We start from the raw sequence: 19,416 nt of genomic DNA, 5'->3' as shown, positions 1-19,416 counted from the left end.
CCTACCACAGTGCTGCTCCCCAAGGCATCTCAGGGCAAGCTGGGACTTGGAGCATCCCATCTAGAAACCACCTGATCTACTGGTGGGTTGTGGGTTAGAACTCACATCTATCCCAAGCTCCTTTCATTCTACCATACTAATCCTTCGATTCCCAGGCCAGGCCAGGCCTCAAACGCCGTTTGCTGAGCTCTCACCTTATCCCAAATGCATGATTTGTTGTACTGCAGAATCAAAGTACCACGTATTACCTGCTTCTAAGGTGAGTCAGGACATGCCTGTCCCCCCACAATCCTGGTGGAGGAGGGCTGTGTACTCCTTGTATTAACTTAAGTCACCGAAGGTTCTTCCCCTGGAGAAGGTCCTTTCTCCCCTTCTTCCACCCTGCACCTCTGGCCGAGTCCCTGGCACACTGCAACCCTGTGACTTGGCAACCAAACAAGGCAAGGAATATCCAACCTATCTCGGGAATCATGAACACCTACAAAGTTTTACAAGGCATCTTCACATACACAATCTCATTTGATTCTGACCTCAACCCTCTGAAATTTTCAGGTACTATCTCTATTTTTATAAATAAGAAAACAGAAGTTTCTAAAGATTGTGACTCACATTTCTGGTCAGACTCAGGGCCGCGCTTCAAAGCCAGATCTTCTGAAAACAAACTCCAAGTGCTTTTCACTGCGGTACTGCTCTCAAAAACCCCTCCCAGGGGCTTCCCTGGTGGCGCAGTGGTTGAGAGTCCGCCTGCCGATGCAGGGGACACGGGTTTGTGCCCCAGCCCGGGAAGATCCCACATGGTGCGGAGCGGCTAGGCCCGTGAGCCATGGCCGCTGAGCCTGCGCGTCCGGAGCCTGTGCTCCGCAACGAGAGAGGCCACAGCAGTGAGAGGCCCACGTACCGCCAAAAAAAAAAAAAAAAAAAAAAAAAAAAAAAAAAAAAAAAAAAAAACCCTCCCATTTGTAGTGAATGTTCTTGTTTAAAGAAGTCTACTAATTGAGGGAACGTGAAGCAGGTGGCTTGTTTTGTAGATGAGAAAACTGAGGACCAAAATCACCTGCCTAGTAAGGGGCAGAACCCACGCTGTGTCCAAGCTTCTCAAACAAATCCAAGGCAACTTCCTCTACAAAGCAATCACCTGGAGTTGGCCCAGTGTCTCCCGGTGCTGACTCACACCCATCTCTGCATGACAAGACCACTAACCAAGTTGAAACCCTGGACTTCTCTGCTGTTCCTAGGCTTTTTGGCCCAGGTGAATGACCTCAAATTACCCCTTGCTCCTTCCCAAGGAAACAACTCCCTCTCCAAGCTGCCTAGCTCTCAGCATTCTACCCGAAAAGTTGATAGACTTCAAAGGAAGGTGTTAACCACGGGCTACAGCTAAAGGTGCTGTTCCTATCAGGGTTATTTGCATTTAAAAAACAGCCAATTTGGGCTCAAGTGCTTTCACCCTTGCTTCCTAACCTGTGGGCAGAAGAGACTGCAGGGGGCCTGCAGACCCTACCTTGCCCCAAGCCCTAGCTACAAATGGAGTGAAGGCTTTTCAAAGGTACACAGCTGCTTTAAATTGATTGTAAATTATGTATTTAAAAGTGGTAATGAATTCATGGACCTTCCTATGTGATTTCTTAGCCAATACAAACTCAAAAGTGCAAGTGTAATACTGCATTTTGGGGCAAGGGTTGCTGAAATGCTTGATGTCAAAAAAACTCAACAATGGGAACTCTGACTTCCAAGTCACGGCTTTGTGACAACAAAGCTTTCCAGCAATCTCCAAATCTCCCATGATTCTACCTGGCCATTAGAAAGCCTGGCCCTGGGACTGAGCCCCAACCTGCGTATTCAGGCCCAGTTCTAGGTCCTCTTCACATGTAAACTCAACTGAAGTTGAGTTAAACCTCACAGCGATCCAGTGAAGCCCCAGAGCTCTAAATGCTCTTGTTTTGGTCCCATGCCAGATTCTGATTTGATGCTATTTGTTAAAAGGCGCACTTTACCCATTAACTAAACACCGTGGCCAAGTGAATGGTGCTGTGATTTGGGAGCCCTGGGTCACGTGCATCTGATGAAGGCAGGTCATGATGGGCTCACCCTACACAAACGGGACGACTGAAACGTGAGACGAGGGGAGCCCCCAAAGAGGTGCCAGCCAGACCAAAACACACGTCCACCAGGTTACATTACACGCAGATGCAACGGGTTTCAACACATCTATGTTTAGAGCTAGATTTAAGTATTAAGCAATACAGATGGGGCAGAATAGTTGATTGGGCAAGAAAAATAACACCCAAGACTTGTCCATTTCCTCAAAAGCACTTCCTTGCTGTTACACAGGTCTTTAAAAATCATGTTCATTCTTTCTATCACTGTCTACTGTGGAATGTAACAGCAGCAAGTCAATGTGTTCACTGGCAGGTTTATCAATAAGAACATGAGTTTTAAATGCAAGAGGATTTCTATCTAAAAGCAAAGTCTGTTTTCAAGCATCTGGAAGTCATTTAAAATACCTAAATTATTCATTATGCTTAATTATAGTCATCAAGAGCACAGTCAGATGATTCTCATAACCTTACCAGATTTCTATCACCTTCCACTTAAGTGCTATCACATATCGGCACAACGAAGAACTAATCATTTTCCCCAAGATAGAATTAATTCCCCTAAAAACAAGACAGCATGGACCAAAATTTCTCATTACCATGTTTTTGGAGCTCTCTTCGTCCACTTACATTCAGCAATGGGCATGAGGCCATGTTTAAACATTAGAAATCATTTTGATGAAAGATTCCAAACACCACTCCTTCACAGGGATGCAAGTGGAAACATCGGCACTATCTTCCAAGTCACTGTTTTGGGTACAAACATGCCCACAGCAATCAGTGTCTGTTTGCAAACTCTGGAATGCAGAGCAGAGCGGGCCGTTTAGTTACCATTCAGAAAAGACCAATCCAAATAACGTATCTACTGGTTGACTTCATTTAAACCCTTAAGAATTCATCTGGGAAAAAGGGTAGGGAATTTGGAGGCACTGTGGTGGTAGAGGTTTTGAATTTAGAAAAGGTGTCTTAGTTTCCTAAGGCTGCCTAACAAATACCGCAGACTGGGCGGCGAAAACAACAGCAATTTATCTCCTCAAACAGCTTTTGGAGGCTGGAAATCCAAGATGAAGGTGTCAGCAGGGTTTATTTCTTTTGGAATCCTCTTTCCCTGGCTTGGGGATGGCCCTCTTCTCTCTTGCCTTCACATGTTCTTCTCTTTAGGTGTGTCCTGATCTCTTCTTACAAGGACACCAGTCATACTGAACTAGGGCCTACCCACAAGACCTCATTTTACCCTAATTACCTCTTTAAAGACTCTATCTGCAGATACAGTCATTTTCTGAGGTACGGTACAGAAGTGGGAGTGGTGGTTAGGATTCCCACACACACACTTGAAGGGGACAAAATGAATTCAGTCCTTAACAGATGGAGATGATTATAACCTGTTTCCTTACGTTAAACGGTTTCAGAGGTGAGAAAAAAGTTCAAGTGGCAGATTTTTATGCTTATTTAAGTTCATTAGTTTTAGAAATAGTTTGATTAGCGGCTCAGTATAAACTGTTGCTGCTTTTTCTGAGACCCTGTACTCTCTTAACCATTATTCTAAAAATATACACACACTCTTGTCTTTGTAAGATGTACTCTTAAGAGTGACTAATCTGCTATAAATAAGATGTAACCTTTTCAAAATTTCATTGCAAACAGAAACAAGTGCCATCACATATTTTAAAGAGCCTATCCTTTGCGTTCAGGCAAGCAGGAAGCCTTATTCCATTAGGCAAACACATATTACCCCAGGCTTAAAGGGGAACAGGTTCTCCTTCATTCTAGGCAACGTCAGATCGATCCCTGAGAAAAGCATGGGGTGCAATCTGAAAGCTACAAAAGCTAAATTTAAAAATTAAAGACATTCTCAAAAGCAGGAAACTTTTGCATGGAAAATACATCCTCCATTCAGCCAGGCAGGTTGTTCTCAATTTGGTTAAAACCATTTGTTGATTTCTGCTAAGAATAAATTAAAATGGTAGAAAGTCAAAACAAAGAAAGAAACAAACAGGAGAGAAGTCATCGTCAGTGAACAACAACAAATATCTGGAAAAAGAGGAAGCCACGGAGAAAGTTATCAGGGCCAAGAAAGCTGAATACCACGTATAAGCAGAGGAGCAAGTTAATTCTCACTCTGATCTACAGAAAATCCCAGCAAGCAGAGGTGCTAAGTACTGGGAAAAGCTGGAGTGAGGCCTAGGATGGAAAACAGGAGGATTGGCTAAAACTGGTTGACTACCACTCCACACACTGGCAGAAGGCTGAGAGTTTAGTTTGTGGACTCACAGTGGTTCGATTTCTTCAGACAAGGGGGTCCCAGGCATACGAGAACATGAGGGAGAGGTGCTGTACTCAAAGCAGGTGGGTTAATGAAAATCTGCACGCAGTGTTGAGCACCCAGAATTTTGGCTGCCAGGTGGATTTCCCTCTAGAGGCACAGAATGGCCCAGACACAAGGCCCATGGATCCTGACATCTGGAGGACTCCAGTGAAACAGGAGCATCCCTACCTCATCACCTGTGTAATGAGCAGTCAACAGTCCAGAAGGGCCTGCCCCCTTTCTGATCAGCTTTAAATGTCTTAAGTATATAAAGGAGAGCCAAAGATCTCTCCCAGAAAGTCTCAAACATGAGAGACCAAAATAAACAAAAAGTGCAGACACAAGAGAGAAAGCAAGGTAAAACAAACAAACAAAAAAGACAACATTCCCAGGGATTTAAGAGATACTTCATTCAAGAAACAAGAAAAGAACAGGTCAGTGGAAGGGCTGACAGAGAAAGTGGAGGAAATATCTCACACAGAAAGCAAAACAAAGAGCCAAAGAATTGAAAAAGAAAATTAGAGGATCAAATCAGCATTCGAAATCTGCAAAACAGACTTCTTTCAACGAGAAAGAATAGAGAAAATAGGGTTGGAGGAGGAGGGGGTTAGGGAGACAATACAGATACAGCCCCCAAATGGAAGGGCTTCACTTCTCCGACTAAAATCCTCAAGTACCCAGCACGAAGAATAAAGAGCAGACACACATGACACATAGCAATGCACATGATCCTGAAATACAAGGAGGCTGGGGATTAAAAAAGTCCTGAAACCTTTCAGAGAAACCCCTCACAACCCCCCCCCCCCAAAAAGGCCACATATAAAAGACTGAGAATAAGAATGGCATTAGACTTCCATAGTAACTCTGCAAGCCAAAGGAAATATTGACCAATGTCTTCAAAATTCCAAGGCAAAATTAATTTCAAACTAGAATTCTATATCCAGCTAAACTAGGTGTCCAGGTGTGAAAGGGTAGAATAGACATTCAGACTTTAAAATTTTCCCTCATATGCATTCTTTCTCAGGATGCTACTAGAGATTGTGCCCCATTCAAAAGAGGATGTTAAGCAAGAAAATGAAATGCATGGGATCCTCAAATGGGCTCTCCATAGGAGACATGAAGGGAAGGCCTGGGATGAGGACGGCTGTGCTGCAGGTTCTTAGGACGCTCAGAAAGCCAGGTGGCTCCAGCGGAGGTGTCTGCCAGTTGACCTGATGTACTGGATAGTGTGGAAGTCAGTATTCACTGACAGGTTAGCACAATTGTGGCTTCAAGTTTCTAAAGATTCAGCTCAAAATGGCCTAAATGATAAATGAAAGTTAATTCTCTCACATAACAGGAAGTTCAGGGGTAGGGCAGCTCCAGGAGTTGATTTATTCAGCAGTTCAACATCAAAGTTTCAGATTCTTTCAACCTTTTACTCAGCCATCCTCAGTATGCTTTCTGCATATACTAAAGTCAGCCGGCAGGAAAGGGACTCTGTTCCTTGTGGGTGTGAGACCAAAGGAACCTCTCCCAGGAATATACTTCTCTTCTGAGGTCCATTGGCCAGGCTCCTTCCTAAATCCATCACTGACTTAAGGAAAGGGCCCCTGGGATTAGTTCATACCAGTGATCTTTTGCATGAACCACACAAGGGAAATGTTTGTATGGCCTGCTGGAGTAAGGGCTGAAGCTGTTAAAATTTCAGCACATCTATGACCCACTGGAGGCACACTAGATGGGACATACTGGAGCCATCGGGAAAGGGGTTGACCCCAGAATAACATGTGAGCCTTGCCAGGCTGAAAAAAGAGGAAAATGCCTACTGGAGAAGAGTGTATGCAATTCTGATGGACAGTTTGAGAAAAATTAATTATAGGAATGTAGGAAAGTAAGCAAATAAAAATAAATGAGACAATTTATTAATTCCAGGAAAAAAAATGGTATAGGAAATGTCATGACAACTCACTACTTCCTTCAGTATTTAACAACTGACGTCAACATAATCATATAAATTGAACATCAATTTATCAAAGATGATGCAATTCTACTGGGAAAATGGAAAGAAAAGAAGTAGGGAGACAGTGGTGGTGAAGTCTCAATCTGTATTTTTCCATAACAGGAAGTTAAAAGAAAATGCCTAAAACGGATAGATTTTTTTTTTTAACCCACAAAAATCATATATTTAAAAACTTAGCAGAGCTAAAAAGAACTGAAAGTCGTTGCTTCTGGGGAGGACAAGGCAGGGGTGTGGAGGAGTGGGGCAGAAGAAGAATTTCTTCTTTCGTTATATGCTTCATAATATTCGAACTTTCCAAACTACGGATGTTATTTTTTTAGTCTTACAGATGGAACAAACAGCAGAATTTCTGTCCCCCTCTCTTTCCAAATGGGCCCTTTATATGGAAAACAAACACACAATATATCAGTCAAACAAAAGCAAGCTCTTCCCCATTGTCTCCCACACCACCCCCAGTTCCCCCAACGGTCCCACCTCTACCCTTAGACCTGGCTGGGTCGTGGTGGTGGGGGGGCGGGGTACAGGGTGGGGGGGTAGGAGGAGAATCCATGCCAAAAGAGAATTACAGGCATCGGCTCTCTTGCTCCTGCAGGGTTCAATGCACCCACAGGAGAGGGCAGCAGGTAACGTCCTGGCAGCTCATCCGTTGGGAGTAGTCCTGGGACCCAGCGGTCTGGTAGGAAAGGCACAGCTGTTCACCTGAGGTGTAACTGCAGTGACAGACCTGAGTGGGTGTCCTGTTACATCAGGCTACTTAGAGGAAGCCCCAAGGCCTGGTTTCGAAAGCAGTCAGGTATTCATAGGCAGGGCTACATGAGCCTGGCCATGAACTCTTCCAAGGTTCACCAATCCTTCCAAGCTTTGTTGCTTGGAAGCCAAGTGTAGTTTTAAAATTCAAACATCCTACTTGTACTTAAATTCCAACTTCTGCACTATTAACAAATTGCATATCCTTCTAACTCAAACCCTGTAGGCCTCAACTACTTCAGGGAAAGTCCCAAGAGAAAGTCTCACTACAAGGAGCTATTTACTTGGAAGGCCCAGTTTCAAAGACAGGAAAATCTCTCCTGTGACAATGACCTTAACACTGCTACCCACTATGATCCCCTAATTCATTCAGCACATTTCCTCCTAAAAATCTTAACTTCCTGGAGTGGCTTGTTTCAAATAAAATCTAACATGGCACCCAATCCATAAGGCAGCTAGGAATGCAGCTGTCCTGGATGCAGAGTATCCCCATGACGTTACCCAACAAGCCCCAAGCCTTCCTGAAGTTCAGTTCAAAACCACTGACTGCCACCTCACTGCTCCCACCAAGGACTCCCCGTGGCTCTCCTTTACCACATCCTGCCTTCCTCTGAAGCAGGAAACTCTCAGGTTCCTCCTCCTCCATGAAGCCCTCTCAGACTACTGTTCACTGAAGATGTCTTCTCCCCTGAATCAATGCACAATTAAATAAAATTAAATTTTATATAAATTTGGTTGGTCTCACTGTGCATGACTGTTAAACATTTTACATTGTAATCTGCTTACTATTCAATATGATAAAAGAGAAGGCTGAGATTTTTTTCTTAAAAAGGCCATTTTTAGAAATCATTTTATCAATAGATTCTTTGTATACAAAGAAGAAACACATATACAGAGCACCCAAATTACCAGTAAGATGGACCCTAGCCCTTCTTTTCTGTACTGGGAAAACAGAAGAGGAAAAATGACTCCAACTTGTTCTTAGCAGTTTCTACCTAGGCAGTCAGTTTTTCAAGTAGCATTTCTATTCCTTTGCTGGTGTTTTTGCTTTTTTCCAATGTGGGAATAAGGCTTTTCAATCCAGCTTTGACTTTATTTGCAACATCTTGATCAGAGCTCTGGAGAAGGCTGAAGAGAGAAGACAAAAATTAACAAACAAAAAATTAAATTTCATAAAAAACCCTTAGATTGTCTGCAAATACTACCTTCGCACACAGTACAAAAAATTCATTGACTTGTGAGACAAGTTGTGTAACTATAAATACTTTTTTTTCCCATTGATCAGATGAATGATGGGGGCTAGTAGCCTATATTCTAAAACCACATAATAGGTCCTGCTTTCACTTTGTCTTAGGACGAACACCCTGCCTCAAAACTGTTTACTACATTTATTCTACCTTTCCTTCTCCACCTAGAAAAGCTCAGGAGCAAGGATCCTGTGCTTTATTTATCTCATGGCACCATGTACACAGAGCAGACAGTCAAGAAATGCTCAGAGTGACTGAATTAACATGCGTGAATAGGTGTACACGGAGGAACGGTGGGGAGCATGAAAGGTAAGCAGTTAATGAATGGCCTTCTTACTGAACTCTATTGCCAAAACACTGAGTGAAGGCGTAAAGAGCTTTACCTTGGAGCTTAACTGCCCAGATCTGAAACCTGCCTCTGCCACTCAGTAACTATACAACCAAGAGCATGCTATTTAAATTCTCAAAGACTCAGTTTCCTGGCCTGCAGAATGGGAACAAAAGAACCTGCCTTCTTCACAGGGTTGTGTTTTGAGGCTCACATGATCCTGTATCTGAAACACCTATAGCCAGAGCCGGGCTCCTAGTTAACCACTTGATCAGTGTGACTCATTCAACAAAATGAGGTCAGCTCTGCTCTCTGAGACCTTGCTGGCGTACTTTATCACAGGTGAGCAGAGCTCTTCAGACTGGCAACAAGTAGGCCCCTTGCTCTAAATAGGGGCCAAGTCACAGGCACTCAACCACCAAACCCCAGGGCCGAATTTCCTATTCTCCCCCGACGTCCTCACGACCACGTTTAAATGCTGACCACTGAAACACAACCCAGAAAGAAATCACGTGGCATGTTTGAAAGACCCTGGTCCCAATAATTTCCATCATGTCCACAGAGTGGAGGACATGCTTGTGGAAGACAAGCAACAAGTACTGCTTGCCACCTGCAAAGCTGAAAAGTAAAGTGCCCTCTCAATAGACTTGTGACTCATAGGTGTTCATATTTTATAAACCTTGGCTAAACACACAGTCACACAGTGCATAATAGTGACACAAGTTAATATTTACTGAACACACGCATTAAACATAATGCTAAGCACTATGTATGCATCATCCCATTTAGTTTTCATAACAACCTAGGATTATTATTAATCTCCTTTTACATCCAAGAAAGTTAAGGCTCAGAAAAGCTGAGTAATTTGCCTAAGGCCACACAGTGAGCTGGGACTGGAACCCAGGCAGTCTGTCTAGAGCTCATGCATTTAAATGCTAGAGAATTACGCTTCCCTGAGTTATTTTTCAGACTGCACACAAGGCTGATTTTTTCACCCAGAATGACACTTTGTCACTTACTCTAAAAAACATTTAGCAAAACAAACAAACAAAAACAAACACGCACACACACACATACTGCACAAGTTTTAAAGAAAAATATAAACAAGGAAAGAATTTTGCCAAACAAGCACATGACAGTATTCTAACGCCAAATAAAAATAATTATTATATTAATCAATTATTAATTTATCTCCAGTTTCACTTCCCTTTAGAACCTCAGATACTTCATGTTCAGATATTTCATATTCCCGTTTTAAGGAATATTCCATAATAAACCTACAGTATCCTTCTCATGTTTGAAATCCACCCAAGGGGAGCTCTGATTGATGAGCAATCTTTAAAAATTAATTTTGTTGAGGATTTTTGCATCTATGTTCATCAGTGATATTGGCCTGTAGTTTTCTTTCTTTGTGACATCTTTGTCTGGTTTTGGTATCAGGGTGATGGTGGCCTCGTAGGATGACTTTGGAAGTGTTCCTCCCTCTGCTACATTTTGGAAGAGTTTGAGAAGGACAGGTGTTAGCTCTTCTCTAAATGTTTGAGAGAATTCGCCTGTGAAGCCGTCTGGTCCTGGACTTTTGTTTGTTGGAAGATTTTTAATCAGTCTCAATTTCAGTGCTTGTGACTGGTCTGTTTATATTTTCTATTTCTTCCTGGTTCTGTGGCACATATACAATGGAATATTACTCAACCATAAAAAGAAACGAAATTGAGCTATTTGTAATGAGGCGGATGGACCCAGAGTCTGTCATACAGACTGAAGTAAGTCAGAAAGAGAAAAGCAAATACGGTATGCTAACACACATATATGGAATCTAAAAAAAAAAAAAAAATGCTCTGATAAACCTAGGGACAGGACAGGAATAAAGACGCAGACATAGAGAATGGACTTGAAGACACAGGGAGCGGGGAGGGTAAGCTGGGACGAAGTAAGAGAGTAGTATTGACATATATACACTACCAAATATAGATAGCTAGTGGGAAGCAGCCGCATAGCACAGGGAGATCAGCTCGGTGCTTTGTGACCACCTAGAGGAGTGGGAGAGGGAGGGTGGGAAGGAGATGCAAGAGGGAAGGGATATGGGGTTATATGTATACATATAGCTGTATAACAAAGTGAATCAGCAACTATACTCCAATAAAGATGTTAAAAAAATTAATTTTACAGCATTGCCATAATTTTTAGTTAATTGAGTGTAATGAAAGAATGTGTCAGTAGGTGTTAACAGTCCAAATGCCCAGTAAAGAAATTCATGTCAAAAAGTTCATGTTTCAGCTAATAGACTCTGGCTGTTCAACACCAACTGGAAAATTAGCTAATTTTAATGAGAAATAAACTAGTGATCTGTATCACCCATATATTTGGAGATACTGATATACCTAAAAATAATGAATGCCCATTTGGAATGTACATATTTGTGAGTATATGTGTACCAAATCAAAATATATATTGAAGAAATGCCTACAACATTTATAAACATATACAAATTAAACTGCATAGTAACTTGCATGTGAAATACTGTGGGAAATTCAAGCTGAGACTGGTAACTGTTTTTCCAAATCTCGGTAACACAGCAGGGCAAAAAAAATCAACAGTGATTACTTCAAAACAACACACAAATCTATTTTAAAATGAATATCCTTAATAAAAGGATCTTAGCTGGGAATAGAATAGATGGAAATTTCAATGACCTGTAAATTATAAACTTAACCTATGTCCAAACAACAATATACAAGTTAAGCATATGTCTCAATTCACAAATCATCAGTTTTCTATCATTTTAATTAGAAACAAAGATTAATTAGCATGCAGACTTTAATAGCAAATGCTTCTTGAATCCTTTTAGAATAGTTGAAAACAAAGTCAGTAAAGTCAGTCACGATTTGAAAAACAACTCTGTCAGTTTTTACAGGAACAAAACTAATCCATTAAAAAAGAATACAAGTAAACTTTGGTCTAAACCATAAATGTGGTGAAACAATCCAATGATGCCTTGTGAATGCCCTAATTCTATGATCCAAAAGAGGGCATATGAGAAAAACTGTAAGGACTGATGGAAGAGTTACATTTGCTCTCTAATATTTGGTATACTTGTCTAGACCAAGAGTAACTGACAGGAATGCTGGACTATTGGAAACAGACATTAGAACTGAGAAGTAAGCGTGAAGGAAGCATGCTGTGCACCCACGGGCATTGAGGACAAGGACCCTAAGCAGAAAAAGGCACACTTTCTACACACCTGGAAAGAATAATGGCTCCTCGATTGACACTAGCCCAGGACTTCAGGTTCTTCATACCAACAAGCTCTACGAGTGTTTTTGCAAAACAACCTGTAAAATAAATTTAATGAACATCATATACCCAGATTTAAACTCCCAATCTCTCTCCCTACTACGCTTAAAGCTGGAAACCTGTTTTAATGAGAAAGCTAATAAAGCGTTCTCACCCAGTATCACTTAACACTAAAAATTGTAGCTCAGCTTTATGTAATGCGTTTTTAATACAGCCATTTCTCTCCACTCTGACCCAAATCCTCAGCTATGTTTAGCAGTAATTACTCAAGAGAAACAATGACTTCTTATAAAATGCTCGCTTGGTCATGTTTACATTTCTTTGTACTATTTAATGATTTAACCCTGACCTGAAAATTATTCAGGAAGTAAATGTTTGACAGCAGCACCTCGTGTTTGGTTAAAATCAAGTTTCCCCTCAAGGAAAATGCTCACTCAGAAGGTGCCTTGAACACAATTAACGGTCAAATGACTATTCTGCCTTACACCTGGCAATTTCTCTCTACAATACTAAACATTCGTTCACCCATCAAAAATACGATTCATGTTTTGTTATAGTATATCTGATTCCCAAGGTCTCAGAGTGTATTATCTTATTCACTGTGCCACCTAAGTGTTAACTAACTCTTGGACAAAGGAGAAATTCTGAAGACTAGGATCTGGTACAGATGGAGGTGGGGACAACCTATCTTAAAGGCAAACATCTTGGGTAGGCAGCATGTAAAATTCAAAGATACCCAAATATGAGGAGCCTTTAAAAGCCAAGAGGCCCACGACTATTTTACTCTTCGTGGCACATGCTCAAGAGGGACAGAAATCAGCTGGTGAGGCAGACAGTGTTTTCCAAAGGTGACCGCAACAATATCTCCTGTGTATGCTTCTAGAATAGTGCCACTCCCTCATCTAAAGGTGGAACTGATGTCTTCTCCTTTCGAACTGGGTGGGCCTTTGTGACTGACTTACTCAAGAGAGTACGGTACAACTGCCCTTAAATAACTTCTGAGGCTAAATCATGAAAGTACCATGCACCTACTCTGTCCTTCTAAAACCCGACCACTATATTGTGAGGAAACCCAACAGCCTAGGGAGAGGAAGCGAGGCTGCTGGACTTAGCCACTGCCAGCCATTATGAAAGTGGATAATCCAACCCCAAGACAAGCAGCCCTAGATGACTCAGAGTAGAGCTTCTGAGCTCCACCAAACACTGACCAAATGACTGTTGTTTTGAAAACTAAGTTTTGAGGTGGCTTGTTACACAGCAACAGATCACCAAGACAGCTAGCCACTCATTTGGTGCTACATGAACATGACAAATACATCAAGTTCAAACAGATGTGTTTTAGGGTTGCCAGGGCAATTTAAATGAGGAGAAAAGTCACTAGAAAATTGCTTGGATTTTAAAACCAAGACAACTTTTCTGACATAAGCTCAACTATGCACCAAGTTTTTAATAACAAAAAGATAATTCAATACATTATTTTTTCTTCAAAATTTATTACCAGAAGCTTCCTCTTTTATAAAAAATTTACAGTGAGAAATAGGCCCAAGTCTCTGTTCTTAAAGTTAGAGTGAGAAGTAACAGTTCTATTACTATACTGGTTGCCTCACTAGCCATTAGAACTGCAACTTGCCTCAAGACATAAATTCATGATCTGTCACTTTTTTCAGACACAGTAACAGAAAGCCCGAACTGTTTTAACTCAGTGGGAGGAAGCCTCTTCAGTGGCTAAAATACCAGATGGAGTTTGAATTTAGAAAGAGAAGGTCTGGTCAAAGACAGGACTGAGAGGGGAATGATACGCAAGTTTTCACTCATCAATAAATAAAAGATGCTGTCCTCCTCTTGAGAGCTGAGTTTCTACAGAGCAGCTGTAAGGTTTATGAAAAACCAGGAAGTGCCAAGGCCTGGCTTGCTCTTTGGTCATATATATTTCAATGCCAAATAGGCACCAGTTCAAAATTCTCTGATGAGGATAATTTTCTTCTGCTTATCCTTTCCTCAAAACTAAAGATAAATATGCTTTTCAACTGGGATGATGATACTCACAAACTGGCCCTCCTACTCTGCTCTCACCATCCTCAAAGAATAAAATGGCATTTTAGAATGTTGGACAAGCCCGTTTTGAAGTCTCAGGTAGCAGAGGAGGGAGGAGAGAAAGGGAGGGAGGGTGGGAAAGGGAAAGAAAATGAAAGGATTCTAGGAGACAAATTTCCAGGGGGAAAAAGCATTATTTGCAACCACTAAATCATTTCTTACTCACAAACTCAACAGACTCTCATTTGAACTTAAATGGCCGGCATAAAGTTCAGGGATGCCAGATATGACTGAAATTCCACATCCAATACAAGAAAAGGTCAAGTTGCACAGCCTACCTTCTCGTCCACTTTCTTTCATCTTTCTATCTTGCTCTATTAACCACTTCAGAACTAGATGTCCTGCAGGATGTTCTGCAACGTGAAGCTGTGAGGGGTCAAGAACATATTAATTAAAAAGCTGTTTTCATCCACTCTATATCACCACATACGGATAAAGTCTCAGGCGAGTTGAAAGTTCCAAAAGGCTTAAGAGGTCTTTATCTACAATGACTACTACACCTGGAGGGACGAGAGATCTACTCCAACCCTGACTGAAATGAAGATGGTTATTCAAGATAACATGGCCGCTGAGGCAGCTCACATTCAGCTTCATGAGCTCCAGTTTGAACAGCTCCACCACCAGGCTCATCTTAAGATCATGCTAACCACTTTCCAGACTGTCATACGCAATTCTGAGGAGCAAAGAAACCAATGGGACAGAACACTACAGCAGAAACATTAAAACCTAAATGCTGACTGATGTTTAAATCATCATTTAAGGTGATGCCCGAGGAGCACTAGCTGATGAGCAGGCTCACTCCTTTTCAAGGGCCATACCAACTGCTCGCACAGAGATCCCCTAGGACCTCTCCTTGTCCAGCACGGGAGACAACAGGCCCTGTGTCCTTACAGAGGAACTTTCATTACACATGCATCGTCCCAATTTGTTAACAGGATCTGCCCTGTGAGGGCAGGAGCCAGGGTGTCTCTAAGATCCATGGCCCATTTCTTTCCCCATCTCCTGTGTCAGAAAACAGTGAGCTCCCCATCCATGTGGGTCCATCCGGAGCTCACAACCCAGCGCGGGGCGAGGGCCTGGCAGGATCTGGCTTCCACCTTCCTCTTCCCTTTGCTCACTGATTTCCAGCCCCCTGAGCCTCCTGTTCTCAAACGTGCCGAGCTTCTTCCTTCCTCCAAGGCGGCCGCACATGCTCTTCTCTCTGCCTAGAATCTTCTTTCCTCACTCAGCTACCAGTCCTTTGGGTCTCAGCTTAGCTTTCGCTGCCTCGGGAAGCCCTCCTAGGACAGGTTGCCTCCCATTTGTATATAATCCCATAGAACCTGGCGTTTTCCTTCACAGCACGTATCTCTATTCTACAATAATCATTTGTGTGCATATTTATTTAAGTATTGTGTTTCCCCAAATGGTATTCTCTTTTTTGGGGGTGGGGGGTGTTGACCACTGCCTAGCACATATCCCGTGCATGAACCAAGAAACTTAAGATACAGGCAGAATAACACAAGGCCCAAATAACACAGGCAGGAGCTTTCAGAAAGAGCAAAAACTTTCTGATTGAGAGGGAATTAAGGGAGACTTCACAGAGAAGGATTCCAAGGCCCTGGAAGGATTAATAAGGCTTTCTACAGGAAGAGCGCAGGAAAATGGAAACATAAGTAGCACGTGAGGTTGAGAAAAGAAGTACATACAAATGAAGGAAGCGCAAAAGTCCACAGCAAATTCAAAACAAAATTAAGAACACAGAATATGCTGGAAAGACAGCCTGGGTCAATCAGGGACAGCATTAAGAGGATTTTGTTTTTACTCTACAGGTATGTGGAGTCATCAGAAGACAGTGTGTGTTAACAGCACTGTTTTGAATTCGCAATTTCCAAATGTACTGTGGGTATGAGGTGAGTTAATTATCACTAAAATTCTCTTTATAGCAATGTTCCCAGTGATTGGAGTTTTTGCAGCCACTGTGGCTTTCCCGCCTGTCTCACGATAGCACAGTACCTCTCCATCCTTGCCACCAGGATGCAGCTCTGCCGCTGCCAAACTGGCGACGGCATTCATGGCGGGCTGCACATCTCCAATGGCAGCTCCCAGGATGTCAGCCACAAGCACACACGCAGACTTATCCAGCACCACCTCTTGGGCGTGTCCTTGCAGGTAGCTTAGCAAAGCTGGAGAAATGGATTCTAAGAGTTCTCGTTGGCGGATCTCTGTATCTTTCTTACTGTGGTAACATGTTGAATGAAGAATTAAGGTAAGATAAATAGCAAAGGAAATATGGTGTTTTATTATCACAGAAATCTCTAAGGGCTTATAACAGTTTGTGCCATGCTCTGTTGTCTAATTTCTGTTGTGCATGTAGATAAGCAGTTTGAGGGCGGGATATCTGTCTTTCATCTTTGTGTCCCCAGGATCTGAACAGTGCCTGGCACAGAATGAGCGCTCAATAAGTGAAGCTTGCCTTGTGTAATACAAAAAAAAAAAAAATCCCGAACCAACCCCAAACCAAATAACGACAATAGCAAAATATCTTACAACACATGTTTAGACTACTTTATGGATTCTGCTCCCTACAGTACTTGACTAAGTGGTACCAGTTGCTTTAAACATAAAGCAAAACACACACCCAAGCGCCTGCTATGTGCTGGGCCTCAGAGGCGTTCTTTTGGCATGATGCTTTCATTTCCTTTTCAGGATAAAAACTTTAAGAATCTGCCAAAACTACAGGCTGAAAAATGGAATTCACCTTTGGAGTTTTAGAGAGGGAGGGAGCATGAGAGGTGTACACATGTGAGTAGATTTATGGAAGCACATGCCACTCAAAATGAATGAACAATCAGAGCAGAGGAATAAAGGGCCCAAGCCCTTTATTCTACTGTCCCTCACCTGTGTGCGTTACCGTCTCCTTTCTGCAGAACTTCAATGATCTCTCTTACCGTGTGTGCAGGATCTCTGGGGCTTAGTAAATACAACAGGACCTTCCTTCCATATTTGTCATTTACTATGTTAGGCAAGGAATTAATAATTTCCTGTAAAATTATAGAAAAAAAAGTGAATCTATATGCTTAAAATAAACTATTATTGGAATCTGAATGGTAAAGAAGGATACATAACTTTTCCCCAATGTACTTAATGAAAAATGTACAGCTAGTTCTGAAGTCGTCTCATTAAAGCACAAAGAAATTTACACTCGGAATACAGAACTGCCTCTCTACTGGGACTAGCATTACTGAACAATCCATTTGTATTTAACCGACCAAGCTCAAGAACTTAAAAAATATATGTCTAAAGGAGTTATCTCATTCATTGTAACCAATATTTCTTAGGCCACTATTACTAGGGACATTGCTTGCTGGGCCCACTGAGCAGATACAGTTAATTTGCAGCTGCACTTAAATGGAGCAGCAGCATTGATGACGACCATTCTTATTAGAATTTCCCTAATGAGATGTATGTGAAAGGAGATAAAGAAACTCTGTTAAATAGAACAAGTGGATAAAGGCTTTTAAAGTTAGGTTACTTACTCACGGCAAATGAAGGCTGTTTAAGTATCACGTGGAAAACAAAAAGAGCGGGGAGGGAAATAAATGCAGAAAGACTCCATGGAGCAGTTACAAATAATTGCATTCTATGACATCTCCAATCAACTTAACAAGAACAGTAACCTCCTTTTCTAGTTGTTTGATTAAGGAACAAAGGCAATGTCATCCCCACCCCAACTGAGCTCCTGTGTAGATTTGGCGATACTTGCAAAGACAGAAAAATCATTGTTTAAAAATTCGTTTATTCTACGTATGCAACAGAAAAATCATTAGTCTTTCCCTCTCTAACATTCCTATTTCTTACAGCAAACCTAATATTCGAAGCCAAGTGTGTCTGAACACCAAAGATTCTTCAGAACTGGCTGGGGCCACAGAAAGAATTCAGTCCAACCACCCAGCTTTACAGATGAGGGGCCCAGAAAGGGGGGAGGTGACCTGCAGGAGGACATGAGAGTGGCAGTGCAAGGGCTCTCACTAGTTCTGCTCCTCTGACTTCAACTCTAGTCTCTTTCAAAGAAAACATACACCCCATTCTTAAGGAAAGGAATTCTCCAGATGATATACTCAGATCTGCTATTCTCTTGAGTGCCTACTAATTACGAGATTAGTAATTTCAGTGCAGAAAAAAAAAACAAGCTAGTAAATAGGTGCAACAGATCTAACCACCTGAAAATGAATATAAATTTTAACCACTCAGAAAAAATGACTTAAAATTTCAGTACTAAAGGGGAAGACAGAAAAAAAATGTACATCACTTCATGGGGATGGGAGCTCTTTTGCAATTTCAAGGTAAACGAGTCCCAAAGTAGACTCAAAATACGCATTTTTGAAAAAGAGGCATTTAGTGCCACAAATATGGGCTACTTTTAGTGTGGCTTTATTTAAGGTTTAACCAACTCATAAAAGAAGATAAATGCTTTAATCAGTTTAAAGAGGAGACTGAGAATGATACATAGCTTAGGCTAATTTGTACAATCATTAAAAAACCTCCACAACTTTGCTGTCCTTAAAAAACCCTCTGGGGTATTATACCTTTAAAACACCTGCTTTGGGCTTCCCTGGTGGCTCAGTGGTTGAGAGTCCACCTGCCGATGCAGGGGACACGGGTTCGTGCCCCGGTCCGGGAAGATCCCACATGCCGCAGAGCGTTTGGGCCCGTGAGCCATGGCCGCTGAGCCTGCGCGTCTGGAGCCTGTGCTCCGCAACGGGAGAGGCCACAACGGTGAGAGGCCCGCGTACCGCAAAAAAACAAAAACAACAACAAAAAAAAACACTTGCTTTAAAAAAAAAAAAAAAAAAGGGAGGGGGGGAGTAGGCAGTGAAGAACATAAATGGCTGCTATTTATTTTTAATTAACTTTTCTTTTCTTGGCCTAGCAGGAAAAGGGGTGGCATGAAGCCAGCAATGTAGTCTTCAATGTACTTGATCTTCTCTGTGGGTTCTACACTTAAGGACTAGTGCATCGTATCTGGCTTGGGCAGAAATGGTTTCACCTTAACACAAGATGCATATAAAATCCATGCAAAAATACTACTCAAGGACTAGTGCCCAAATTCACTGAACTTCTACTACCTTTCAGTCTGTAATTAAGGAATTTAGAATCTACACTTATGTTGGTCTAAGATTCTTAAAAGAGTGCAATGTTTATAAACTAACAATCATATGAAACTAAAAAATGTTTACTTAAAAATGTGATATCAGTTAATTCTCCCCCAACTCCCCCTTATTCCTGGTTTCCTACCATCAAAAACATTCATCTTGGAAAAA

At 41.8% G+C, this 19,416-nt stretch overlaps 1 protein-coding gene across 5 annotated transcripts in view; it reads right to left on the bottom strand.

Annotated features, from left to right (window-relative positions):
• Window positions 1–993: 993 nt before the first annotated feature.
• Window positions 994–19,416, bottom strand: part of PUM3 (pumilio RNA binding family member 3) — a 54,972-nt gene continuing 36,549 nt past the window's right edge. Inside the window, exons 14-19 of one of the 5 annotated variants that reach the window (XM_079925532.1) lie at window positions 16,994–17,136; window positions 16,109–16,331; window positions 14,392–14,479; window positions 11,967–12,057; window positions 8,146–8,278; window positions 994–2,893 (exon numbers count right to left, since the gene is read on the bottom strand). In XM_079925532.1, coding sequence (XP_079781658.1) covers window positions 8,146–8,278; window positions 11,967–12,057; window positions 14,392–14,479; window positions 16,109–16,331; window positions 16,994–17,136 — 678 coding nt within the window. In that variant the 3' untranslated portion in view covers window positions 994–2,893. Of the gene's footprint in view, window positions 2,894–4,065; window positions 8,279–11,966; window positions 12,058–14,391; window positions 14,480–16,108; window positions 16,332–16,993; window positions 17,137–19,416 lie in introns of those variants that run through there. The other 4 variants (XR_013828938.1, XM_079925531.1, XM_079925533.1 and 1 more) reach the window with 4 other exon arrangements.

This window comes from Stenella coeruleoalba (assembly GCF_951394435.1).
Source record: "Stenella coeruleoalba genome assembly, chromosome: 7".
Classification (NCBI taxonomy): domain Eukaryota; kingdom Metazoa; phylum Chordata; class Mammalia; order Artiodactyla; family Delphinidae; genus Stenella; species Stenella coeruleoalba.
The sequence above is the reverse complement of the archived record's forward strand: the minus strand, read 5'-3'. Positions and strand labels throughout refer to the sequence as shown.